Source organism: Oncorhynchus kisutch, linkage group LG16 (assembly GCF_002021735.2).
Source record: "Oncorhynchus kisutch isolate 150728-3 linkage group LG16, Okis_V2, whole genome shotgun sequence".
Classification (NCBI taxonomy): domain Eukaryota; kingdom Metazoa; phylum Chordata; class Actinopteri; order Salmoniformes; family Salmonidae; genus Oncorhynchus; species Oncorhynchus kisutch.
In genome coordinates this window covers 2,232,973-2,246,323 of record NC_034189.2, presented here as the reverse complement: position 1 = coordinate 2,246,323, position 13,351 = coordinate 2,232,973, and the positions used below count along the sequence as shown (strand labels likewise).

Genomic DNA, 13,351 nt, shown 5'->3' with positions numbered 1-13,351 from the left:
TATTAAACCATACAGATATTAACATATTCATATTCAACTATACAGATATTAAACCATATTGATATTAAACTGTATAGATATTAAATTATGTAGATATTAAACCATGTAGATATTAAACTATATAGATATTAAACTATATAGATATTAAACCATATAGATATTAAACTATATAGATATTAAACTATATAGATATTAAACCATATTGATATTAAACCATATAGAAATTAAACTGTATAGATATTAAACCATATAGATATTAAACTATATAGATATTAAACCATATTGATATTAAACTGTATAGATATTAAATTATGTAGATATTAAACCATGTAGATATAAAACTATATAGATATTAAACCATATTGATATTAAACGGTATAGATATTAAACCATTTAGATAATATTAAACTCACAGAGTAGAAGGCGTTCCATCTCAACGTGTCGATCACTAACTGTATCTAAACTCTAGTGACTTCTAGACTGTCCATCCCCCCACCCCACCTCTTGTCTCCTCTCCTCTCTACCCATCTATACTTCCTCTCTACTGAGAAAGACTGAGAGGTGTGAAAGATGTTTGTGACAGAAGGAAGGGGCCTAGAGAGTAGAGATACACAGAGAGAAGAGAGATAGAGAGAAACAGGGAGAAAAAGAGATGGAGAGAAAGAGACAGGGAGAGACAGGGAGAGACTGGAAGAGACTGGAAGAGACAGAGACTCGGAGAGACTGGGAAAGACTGGGAGAGACAAAGAGACAGGGAGACAGAAAGAGATGGAGAGAGAGACAGAGAAAGACAGAGATGAGACAGGGAGAGAGAGAGACAGGGAGAGAGAGAGACAGGGAGAGAGAGAGAGACAGGGAGAGAGAGAGAGAGAGAGAGAGACAGGGAGAGAGAGACAGGGATAGAGACAGACAGGGAGAGAGAGAGACAGGGATAGAGAGAGAGTCCAACATTTCCTCAGTGAAAACAATGTCCTGAGCAAATGTCAAATTGGCTTCTTACCAAAAATGCGTACAACAGACGACACCCTGCACACTCTAATTGACAAAAATAAAACAAAAGCAGTCTTCCTTCGTTGATTTCAAAAAGGCTTTTGACTCAATTTGGCATGAGGGTCTGCTATACAAATTGATGGAAAGTTGTGGAGGGAAAGCATATGACATTATGAAAGCAATGTACACAAACAACAAGTGTGCAGTTAATATTGGCAATAAACACACAGATGTAGCCTCACCCTCTTCAACATATATATATCAATGAATTTGCAAGGGCACTAGAACAGTCTGCAGCACCCGGCCTCACCCTACTGCACTCATAAATCGAATGTGTACTGTTTGCAGAGTATCTGGTGCTTCTGTCCCCAACCAAGGAGGGCCTACAGCAGCACCTAGATCTGTCCCCAACCAAGGAGGGCCTACAGCAGCACCTAGATCTGTCCCCAACCAAGGAGGGCCTACAGCAGCACCTAGATCTGTCCCCAACCAAGGAGGGCCTACAGCAGCACCTAGATCTGTCCCCAACCTATGGAGTTTTTCCTAGCCACCGTGCTTCTACACCTGCATTGCTTGCTGTTTGGGGTTTTAGGCTGGGTTTCTGTACAGCACTTTGAGATATCAGCTGATGTACGAAGGGCTATATAAATACATTTGATTTGATTTGATTTGAGGGCCAGCAGCAGCATCTAGATCGTCTACACAGATTCTGTCAGACTTGGGCCCTAACAGTAAACCTCAGGAAGACAAAACAATAATGGTGTTCCAAAAAAGGTCCAGTAGCCAAGACACAAATAATTATACCTACCTTGGCCTAAACAAGGCTGTGAACCATCAAGGCTGTAAACAAGGCTGTGAACAAGGCTGTAAACAAGGCTGTGAACCATCAAGGCTGTAAACAAGGCTGTGAACCATCAAGGCTGTAAACAAGGCTGTGAACCATCAAGGCTGTGAACAAGGCTGTAAACAAGGCTGTGAACCATCAAGGCTGTAAACAAGGCTGTGAACAAAGGCTGTAAACAAGGCTGTGAACCATCAAGGCTGTAAACAAGGCTGTGAACAAGGCTGTGAACGATCAAGGCTGTAAACAAGGCTGTGAACAAGGCTGTGAACAAGGCTGTGAACGATCAAGGCTGTGAACAAGGCTGTGAACGATCAAGGCTGTAAACAAGGCTGTGAACGATCAAGGCTGTAAACAAGGCTGTGAACCATCAAGGCTTTGAACAAGGCTGTAAACAAGGCTGTGAACAAGGCTGTGAACAAGGCTGTGAACGATCAAGGCTGTAATCAAGGCAGTGAACGATCAATGCTGTAAAACAAGGCTGTGAACGATCAATGCTGTAAAACAAGGCTGTGAACGATCAAGGCTGTAATCAAGGCTGTGAACGATCAAGGCTGTGAACGATCAAGGCTGTAAAACAAGGCTGTGAACGATCAAGGCTGTAATCAAGGCTGTGAACGATCAAGGCTGTGAACGATCAAGGCTGTAAAACAAGGCTGTGAACAAGGCTGTGAACGATCAAGGCTGTAAACAAGGCTGTGAACAAGGCTGTGAACAAGGCTGTGAACGATCAAGGCTGTGAACAAGGCTGTGAACGATCAAGGCTGTAAACAAGGCTGTGAACGATCAAGGCTGTAAACAAGGCTGTGAACCATCAAGGCTTTGAACAAGGCTGTAAACAAGGCTGTGAACAAGGCTGTGAACAAGGCTGTGAACGATCAAGGCTGTAATCAAGGCAGTGAACGATCAATGCTGTAAAACAAGGCTGTGAACGATCAATGCTGTAAAACAAGGCTGTGAACGATCAAGGCTGTAATCAAGGCTGTGAACGATCAAGGCTGTGAACGATCAAGGCTGTAAAACAAGGCTGTGAACGATCAAGGCTGTAATCAAGGCTGTGAACGATCAAGGCTGTGAACGATCAAGGCTGTAAAACAAGGCTGTGAACGATCAAGGCTGTAAAACAAGGCTGTGAACGATCAAGGCTGTAATCAAGGCTGTGAACGATCAAGGCTGTGAACAATCAAGGCTGTGAACGATCAATGCTGTAAAACAAAGCTGTGAACGATCAAGGCTGTAAACAAGGCTGTAAAACAAGGCTGTAAACAAGGCTGTGAACGATCAAGGCTGTGAACGATCAAGGCTGTGAACGATCAAGGCTGTAAAACAAGGCTGTAAAACAAGGCTGTGAACGATCAAGGCTGTAATCAAGGCTGTGAACGATCAAGGCTGTGAACGATCAAGGCTGTAAAACAAGGCTGTGAACGATCAAGGCTGTAAAACAAGGCTGTGAACGATCAAGGCTGTAATCAAGGCTGTGAACGATCAAGGCTGTGAACAATCAAGGCTGTGAACGATCAATGCTGTAAAACAAAGCTGTGAACGATCAAGGCTGTAAACAAGGCTGTAAAACAAGGCTGTAAACAAGGCTGTGAACGATCAAGGCTGTGAACGATCAAGGCTGTGAACGATCAAGGCTGTAAAACAAGGCTGTAAAACAAGGCTGTGATATTAAACTATATAGATATTAAACCATATTGATATTAAACCATATAGAAATTAAACTGTATAGATATTAAACCATATAGATATTAAACTATATAGATATTAAACCATATTGATATTAAACTGTATAGATATTAAATTATGTAGATATTAAACCATGTAGATATAAAACTATATAGATATTAAACCATATTGATATTAAACGGTATAGATATTAAACCATTTAGATAATATTAAACTCACAGAGTATTAAATATTAATTAAACTCACAGAGTAGAAGGCGTTCCATCTCAACGTGTCGATCACTAACTGTATCTAAACTCTAGTGACTTCTAGACTGTCCATCCCCCCACCCCACCTCTTGTCTCCTCTCCTCTCTACCCATCTATACTTCCTCTCTACTGAGAAAGACTGAGAGGTGTGAAAGATGTTTGTGACAGAAGGAAGGGGCCTAGAGAGTAGAGATACACAGAGAGAAGAGAGATCGAGAGAAACAGGGAGAAAAAGAGATGGAGAGAAAGAGACAGGGAGAGACAGGGAGAGACTGGAAGAGACTGGAAGAGACAGAGACTCGGAGAGACTGGGAAAGACTGGGAGAGACAAAGAGACAGAGAGACAGGGAGACAGAAAGAGATGGAGAGAGAGACAGAGAAAGACAGAGATGAGACAGGGAGAGAGAGAGACAGGGAGAGAGAGAGACAGGGAGAGAGAGAGAGACAGGGAGAGAGAGAGAGAGAGAGACAGGGAGAGAGAGACAGGGATAGAGACAGACAGGGAGAGAGAGAGACAGGGATAGAGAGAGAGTCCAACATTTCCTCAGTGAAAACAATGTCCTGAGCAAATGTCAAATTGGCTTCTTACCAAAAATGCGTACAACAGACGACACCCTGCACACTCTAATTGACAAAAATAAAACAAAAGCAGTCTTCCTTTGTTGATTTCAAAAAGGCTTTTGACTCAATTTGGCATGAGGGTCTGCTATACAAATTGATGGAAAGTTGTGGAGGGAAAGCATATGACATTATGAAAGCAATGTACACAAACAACAAGTGTGCAGTTAATATTGGCAATAAACACACAGATGTAGCCTCACCCTCTTCAACATATATATATCAATGAATTTGCAAGGGCACTAGAACAGTCTGCAGCACCCGGCCTCACCCTACTGCACTCATAAATCGAATGTGTACTGTTTGCAGAGTATCTGGTGCTTCTGTCCCCAACCAAGGAGGGCCTACAGCAGCACCTAGATCTGTCCCCAACCAAGGAGGGCCTACAGCAGCACCTAGATCTGTCCCCAACCAAGGAGGGCCTACAGCAGCACCTAGATCTGTCCCCAACCTATGGAGTTTTTCCTAGCCACCGTGCTTCTACACCTGCATTGCTTGCTGTTTGGGGTTTTAGGCTGGGTTTCTGTACAGCACTTTGAGATATCAGCTGATGTACGAAGGGCTATATAAATACATTTGATTTGATTTGATTTGAGGGCCAGCAGCAGCATCTAGATCGTCTACACAGATTCTGTCAGACTTGGGCCCTAACAGTAAACCTCAGGAAGACAAAACAATAATGGTGTTCCAAAAAAGGTCCAGTAGCCAAGACACAAATAATTATACCTACCTTGGCCTAAACAAGGCTGTGAACCATCAAGGCTGTAAACAAGGCTGTGAACAAGGCTGTAAACAAGGCTGTGAACCATCAAGGCTGTAAACAAGGCTGTGAACCATCAAGGCTGTAAACAAGGCTGTGAACCATCAAGGCTGTGAACAAGGCTGTAAACAAGGCTGTGAACCATCAAGGCTGTAAACAAGGCTGTGAACAAGGCTGTAAACAAGGCTGTGAACCATCAAGGCTGTAAACAAGGCTGTGAACAAGGCTGTGAACAAGGCTGTGAACAAGGCTGTGAACGATCAAGGCTGTGAACGATCAAGGCTGTGAACAAGGCTGTGAACAAGGCTGTGAACGATCAAGGCTGTAAACAAGGCTGTGAACGATCAAGGCTGTAAACAAGGCTGTGAACGATCAAGGCTGTAAACAAGGCTGTGAACCATCAAGGCTGTGAACAAGGCTGTAAACAAGGCTGTGAACAAGGCTGTGAACAAGGCTGTGAACAAGGCTGTGAACGATCAAGGCTGTAATCAAGGCAGTGAACGATCAATGCTGTAAAACAAGGCTGTGAACGATCAATGCTGTAAAACAAGGCTGTGAACGATCAAGGCTGTAATCAAGGCTGTGAACGATCAAGGCTGTGAACGATCAAGGCTGTAAAACAAGGCTGTGAACGATCAAGGCTGTAATCAAGGCTGTGAACGATCAAGGCTGTGAACGATCAAGTCTGTAAAACAAGGCTGTGAACGATCAAGGCTGTAAAACAAGGCTGTGAACGATCAAGGCTGTAATCAAGGCTGTGAACGATCAAGGCTGTGAACAATCAAGGCTGTGAACGATCAATGCTGTAAAACAAAGCTGTGAACGATCAAGGCTGTAAACAAGGCTGTAAAACAAGGCTGTAAACAAGGCTGTGAACGATCAAGGCTGTGAACGATCAAGGCTGTGAACGATCAAGGCTGTAAAACAAGGCTGTAAAACAAGGCTGTGAACGATCAAGGCTGTGAACGATCAAGGCTGTAAAACAAGGCTTTAAAACAAGGCTGTAAACAAGGCTGTGAACGATCAAGGCTGTGAACGATCAAGGCTGTAAAACAAGGCTGTGAACGATCAAGGCTGTGAACGATCAAGGCTGTAAATAAGGCTCTGATCGATCAAGGCAAAAAGGGACATCAAAAGGATAAACTCAACATCCCAATTAGGATCTGGTTAAAAATTCTTCAATCAAATCAAATAATTTCACATTTTATTGGTCACATACACATGGTTATCAGATTTTACTGCGGGTGTAGTGAAATGCTTGTGCTTCTAGTTCTGACAATGCAGTAATATCCAACAAGTAATATCTAACAAATTACACAACATACACCTAATACACACAAATCTAAGTAGGAATGAATTAAGACTATATACATATGGACGAACGATGTTAGAGCAGAACGGACCAAGATACAGTAGAATAGTATAGAATACAGTATATAAATATGAGATGAGTAATGCAAGATATGTGAACATTATTAAAGTGATTAGTGTTCCATTCCTTAAAAGTGGCCAGTGATTCCTAGTCTATGCCTATAGACAGCAGCCTCTAATGTGTTAGTGATGGCTGTTTAACAGTGATGGCATAAAGATATAATCTGTTTTTCAGTCTCTCGGTCCCAGCTTTGATGCACCTGTACTGACCTCGCCTTCTGGACAATAGTGGGGAGAACAGGCAGTGGCTCGGGTGGACATCAACCAACTCATTGTCACAATGGTAGGGATTAACTGAGTTGGTCTTGGGTCATTGATAAGTCATTGTTTCAATGCAGCCTTGAAATGCGTGGACAGAGTCCAGGAGCCAAGATGATTTGGATGGACTCCTTCATTCTTGTAGAGTATCTTCTGTTTCCAGAAGGCAGACCTGGCTTTCGAGAGATGATAGGCTATGTGCCCAGTGCCCACAAAATAAGGTGGAAACTAAGCTGCACTTCCTAACCTTCTGACAAATATATGACACATTAGAGACACATACTTGCAAAAGTTTTCATCCCCCTTGCCGTTTTCCCTATTTTGTTGCAACCTGTCATTTACATGGATTTTTATTTGGATTTCATGTAATGGACAAACACAAAATAGTCCAAAATGGTGAAGTGAAATGAAAAACATAACTTCAAAATGTAATGTATTAAAAACGGAAAAGTGGTGCATGCGTATGTATTCACCCCCTTTGCTATGAAGCCCCTAAATAAGATCTAGCACAACCAATTACCTTCAGAAGTCACATAATTAGTTAAATAAATTCCACCTGTGGGAAATCTAAGTGTCACATGAACTGTCACATGATCTCAGTAGATCAAGGAGCTCTCCAAACAGTTGTGGAGAAGTACAGATGAGGGGATCAGGGTTGGGTTATAAAAAAAATCTCTGAAACTCTGAAATCTCTGAACATACCACGGGGCACCATTAAATCCTTTATAAAAAAAATTGAAAGAATACGGCACCACAACAAATCTGATAAGGCCATCAAAACAGAACAGGCAAGGAGGGCATTAATCAGAGAAGCAACAAAGAGAACAAAGATAACAGTGAAGGAGTTGCAACGCTCCACAGCGGAGATTGGAGTATCTGTCCATAGGTCCACTTTAAGCCATACACCCCACAGAGTTGGGCTTTACAGAAGAGTGGCCAGAAAAAAGCCATTGCTTAAAGATAACAATAAGAAAACACGTTTGGTGTTTGCCAAAAGGCATGTGGGAGACTCCCCAAACATATGGAAGAAGGTACTCTGGTCAGATGTGTCACGGTCTGACCATCGTTCGTATGTGTTTTCCTTGTTTTAGTGTTGGTCAGGACGTGAGCTGGGTGGGCATTCTATGTTGTGTGTCTGGTTTGTCTATTTCTATGTTTGGCCTGATATGGTTCTCAATCAGAGGCAGGTGTTAGTCATTGTCTCTGATTGGGAACCATATTTAGGTAGCCTGTTTTGTGTTGGGTTTTGTGGGTGATTGTCCTTAGTGTCCTTGTGCTGTGTGTATGTGCACAAGTATTAGGCTGTTTCGGTTTTCGCTACGTTTATTGTTTTGTAGTGTTTGTATTTAGATTCGTGTTACTTCAGTTTAATAAACACGGATCGCAATCTACACGCTGCATCTTCCTTCACCACAAGAGAACCGTTACAAGATGAGACTAAAATTGAGCTTTTTGGCCATCAGGAAAATGCTATGTCTGGCTCAAACCCAACATCTCTCATCAACCCGAGAACACCATCCCCACAGTGAAGCATGGTGGTGGCAGCATCATGCTGTGGGGATGTTTTTCATTGGCAGGGACTGGGAAACTGGTCAGAATTGAAGGAATGATGGATGGCGCTAAATACAGGGAAATTCCTTCGGGCGACCTGTTTCAATCTTCCCATAGAGACTTCCATTTGAGACTGGGAAGGAGGTTGACCGTAACATACTGCTAAAGCAACACTCAAGTGGTTTAAGGGGAAACATTTAAATGTTGTGGAATAGCCTAGTCAAAGCCCAGAACTCAATCCAATTGAGAATCTGTGGCATGACTTAAAGATTGCTGCACACCAGCGGAACCAATCCCTCTTGAAGGAGTTGGAGCAGTTTTGCCTTGAAGAATGGGGGAAAAAATCCCGGTGTCTAGATGTGCCAAGCTTATAGAGACATACCCCAAGAGACTCGCAGCTGTAATTGCTGCAAAAAGTGGGTCTACAAAGTATTGACTTGGGGCTGAATAGTTACGCACGCTCAAGTTTTCAGGTTGTGTTATTTCTTGTTTGTTTCACAATAAAACATTTTGCATCTTCAACGTGGTAGGCATGTTGTGTAAATCAAATGATACAAACCCCCAAAAATCTATTTTAATACCAGGTTGTAAGGCAACAAAATAGGAAAAATGACAAATACTTTCGCAAGCCACTGTATTTCCCATAGATCACACAGACCCACAAAGAATTTGAAATTTGAAAACAAATCAAACATTGATAACCTCCCATGTGTATTGGGTGAAATACCTGCAAGATGCTGCCCTAGCAACCAGTTGCCCTGGCAACCAGTGGAGCACAATCAGTATTGTAACTACAACCTATATTTCCCTCTTTTTTTTCATACTTCAACTTCTTGAACATCGTTTGAAACTGTACATAGCCAATAATATAATTTGATATGTCTATGTTCTTTTAAAACTTTTGTTTAATGTTTCCCTTGTTTCTTTACCTTTTGTTTGTCTATTCTATTTTCTTTGGCATTGTAAAAATATATTTCCTATGCCAATAAAGCCCTTTAAATTTAATTGTATTGAATTTAGAGAGAGAGAGAGAATTTAAAAAAACTTTATTGGGTCTTGTAACTCAGCACAATTAACACTCAAACAAAAACATGATTAAATATCAATTAAAAACACAACACCAAATCTTCCTCCACAGCAACTAAACACAACCTCTGAATACCACATATACTCATAAACAGTTAACTAGTTTGTGATAAGCAAACATTCCCACCACATGTCTTCCAAATTGCTAATTTAGCTGCACCTGACACAACGTTAAGTGAGAGAAGTACACCCCTTCGACTAAATATAAACATTTGGGAAGCGAAAACCTCTACGACAGCTGAAAACCAACTAATGATCCGGTCAATCATCCCGACCAACATGGGACACTATAAGAAGAAATGTGCCAGTTTCAGACTCAGCACAGAATGGACACCCCTCCCCAACTGTAGGATCCAGGTGTACCAGATGCATGTTGGTGGCTATAGCTCCATGTAGGTCAACTGTCCTCTGTTCAATAGGCAGTTTGTATAAAGACCGCTAACAGCCTTTTGGGGAGGCACCTGGACAAAACACACCCGCTCACCTCGTCGATTTGACCCCTTCCAGGGAAGAAGCACGGGACACTTTTACACATATGTACATGGCCTTCTTTCCTACTGCCTTGAACTCCCCAGGGTGAAGGTAAGCAGCATCCCCATATCCTGCTCGAACCGCAGCATTAACATTCAGCGCAGGGAACACATCATCTAGACCCTCCGTCCACCGATCAGAGTTGGAAGTATCAGTCACATACTGCCGATGAAGTACTGGCAAGGAATCGTAGACCACAGCTGCGACCTTCCTCAGTAGGCGAGATGATCGGATATAATTTTGGGGGAGGAATATTTTTAGGGTAGGATCAGCTTTAATATTGCAGAAAACTTGTCGCTTCCATCAATGTAATTGTCTGCATCATTTTCAATCCCTCAAATATTTTTGGGGGGTAAACATATATATTTTTATATATATACATACAGTTGAAGACGGAAGTTTACATACACCTTAGCCAGATACATTTAAACTCCGTTTTTCACAATTCCTGACATTTAATCCTAGTAAAAATTCACTGTTTTATGTCAGTTAGGATCACCACTTTATTTTAATAATGTGAAATGTCAGAATAAGAGATGAGAGAATGATTTGTTTCAGCTTTTATTTCTTTCATCACATTCCCAGTGGGTCAGAAGTTTAAATACACTAAATTTGTATTTGGTAGCATTGCCTTTAAATTGTTTCTTGGGTCAAACGTTTCGGGTAGCCTTCCACAAGCTTCCCACAATAAGTTGGGTGAATTTTGGCCCATTCCTCCTGACAGAGCTGGTGTAACTGAGTCAGGTTTGTAGGCCTCCTTGCTCGCACACACTCTTTCAGTTCGGCCCACAAATGTTCTTCAGGCTTGTGGTCAGGGCTTTGTGATGGCCACTCCAATACCTTGACTTTGTTGTCCTTAAGCCATTTTGCCACAACTTTGGAAGTATGCTTGGGGTCCATGTCCATTTTAACTTCCTGATTGATGTCTTGAGATGTTGCTTCAATATATCCACATATTTTCCTACCTCATGATGCCATCTATTTTGTGAAGTGGACTAGTCCCTCCTGCAGCAAAGCACCCCCACAACATGATGCTGCCACCCCCGTGCTACACAAATCAAACCAAATGTATTTATATAGCCCTTCGTACAGCAGCTGATATCTCAAAGTGCTGAACAGAAACCCAGCCTAAAACCCCAAACAGCAAGCAATGCAGGTGTAGAAGCACGGCGGCTAGAGTATGTCTACCACTCCTGCTGTCTCTAGAGAGTTGAAAACAGCAGGTCTGGGACAGGTAGCACGTCCGGTGAACAGGTCAGGGTTCCATAGCCGCAGGCAGAACAGTTGAAACTGGAGCAGCAGCACGGCCAGGTGGACTGGGGACAGCAAGGAGTCATCATGCCAGGTAGTCCTGAGGCATGGTCTTAGGGCTCAGGTCCTCCGAGAGAGAGAGAAAGAAAGAGAGAAAGAGATAATTAGAATTAGAGTTAGAATTATTTTCAACCACCAACTTACCATCCTGAGACAAGGCCGAGTATAGCCCACAAAGGCCGAGTATAGCCCACAAAGATCTCCGCCACGGCACAACCCAAGGGGGTGCGCCAACCCAGACAGGAAGACCACGTCAGTGACTCAACCCACTCAAGTGACACACCCCTCCTAGGGACGGCATGAAAGAGCACCAGTAAGCCAGTGACTCAGCCCCTGTAATAGGGTTAGAGGCAGAGGATCCCAGTGGAAAGAGGGGAACCTGCCAGGCAGAGACAGCAAGGGCAGTTCGTTGTATAAGCCTAAGTGTTGTTGTCCATTAGTTTACTCCAATTTGGGGAGGGGTGGTAGGGTTAGGGGAAAATAATAAAGGAAAATATACAACACATATATATGTGGGGGATTGAAAATGATGAGGATAAATACATTGACAGAAGTCACAGTCTATCTGCAATATTAAAGCTGAGAAACAAAACACTGAGTGTGAAACTGCTCAAGGGCACTTCTGACACAATCCCCCATATAGCATTCGGTGGGGGTGGCTGTGAAACTCTCCTGCTCAAGGACTTCGACTTCACACCTCTGTGCTAATTGAAGTTGCAACTAGATCTGTTCTGTTCTAGCAAGCTTGGTATTCAGTCCATATAAGATCAAATATATTATTGTAATGTAGTATTCTTCTTGGATTTTAAAAGTAACTTCAGACTAAACATTACTCAATCAGTTCTAGGTTCAGGTTGTATGGTGTTTTTAGGTTTCTGTTTGCTGGTTGTTTTGCTGGTTGTTTTGCTGGTCTGTTTGCTGGTCGTTGGTTTGTCAGAGCAAGTTTATCGAACTTTAAATAAAAAAATTTGTAAAAACATGTTGAAAAAAATCAAGAACTCATCTGCTCAATTCAATTTAATTAAAGGGGCTTTGTTGAAGACAAACAAAAGTGAAATAAACAATAAAAAATGTACAGTAAACATAACTCTCACAGGAGTTTAAAAAGAATAAAGACATTTCAAATGTTATTTTATATGCAAATGGTTAGTGAACAGTTAAAATGAATAAACATAAATATGGGTTGTAGTGCAGCTCAGTTTCCACCTCAATATGCACATAGACTGTCTTCTCTTGAGAGCCAGGCAGCCTTTCTCAATAGCAAGGTTATGCTCACAAGTCTGTACATCGTCAAAGCTTTCCTTAATATTAGGTTGGGTCTAATTGTGTTGCTGTCCTGGGGATCTGTGGGGTCTGTTAGTGTTTGTTATCAGAGCCCCAGGACCAGCTTGCTTAGGGGACTCTACTCCAGGTTCATGTCTCTGTAGGTGATGGCTTTGTTAGGGAAGGTTTGAGTATCACTTTCTTTTAAGGTGGTTGTAGAATTTAATAGCTCTTTTCTGGATTTTAAAAAATGTGCAAGAATCAGCCTAATTCTGCTCTGCATGCATTATGTGTTGTTTTACATTGTACACAAAGGATGTTTTTGCAGAATTCTGCATGCAGAGTCCCAATTTGATGTTTGTCCCATTTTGTGAACTCTTGCTTGGTGAGCGGACCCCAGACCTCGCACTCGCTCTGTCTGTATGTGTCTCCCTGTCTGTTAGTCTGTCTCTCTTCTCTCTGTCTTTCTCTGTCTCTTTTAAAAATATTTTTTATTTTGCCTTTATTTAACTAGGCAAGTCAGTTATGAACAAATTCTTATTTTCAATGATGGCCAAGGAACAGTGGGTTACCTGCCTTGTAGAACGAACAAAAGATGTGTACCTTCTCAGCTCGGGGATTCGATCTTGCAACCTTTAAGTCACTAGTCCAACGCTCTACCACTATGCTACCTGCCACCCCTCTCTGTCTCTGTCTCCATCTCTCTTCTCTCTCCGTATCTCTATCGCTCCCTATCGCTGTCTCTCACCCTGTCTCTCTCTCTCCGTCTCTCTC

The 13,351-nt window shown here is 42.1% G+C and overlaps 2 protein-coding genes across 4 annotated transcripts in view; one reads left to right on the top strand and one right to left on the bottom strand.

Moving 5' to 3' along the window:
• LOC109884581 (Fc receptor-like protein 5) overlaps window positions 1–488 on the bottom strand; it is a 28,088-nt gene extending 27,600 nt beyond the window's left edge. The window contains exon 1 of the mRNA XM_031791568.1: window positions 414–488. Coding sequence (XP_031647428.1) covers window positions 414–432 — 19 coding nt within the window. The 5' untranslated portion in view covers window positions 433–488. The remainder of the gene's footprint in view (window positions 1–413) is intronic.
• The window catches only part of LOC116353897 (Fc receptor-like protein 5), a 238,553-nt gene that overhangs the window by 114,198 nt on the left and 111,004 nt on the right, over window positions 1–13,351 (top strand). The window lies entirely within an intron of this gene.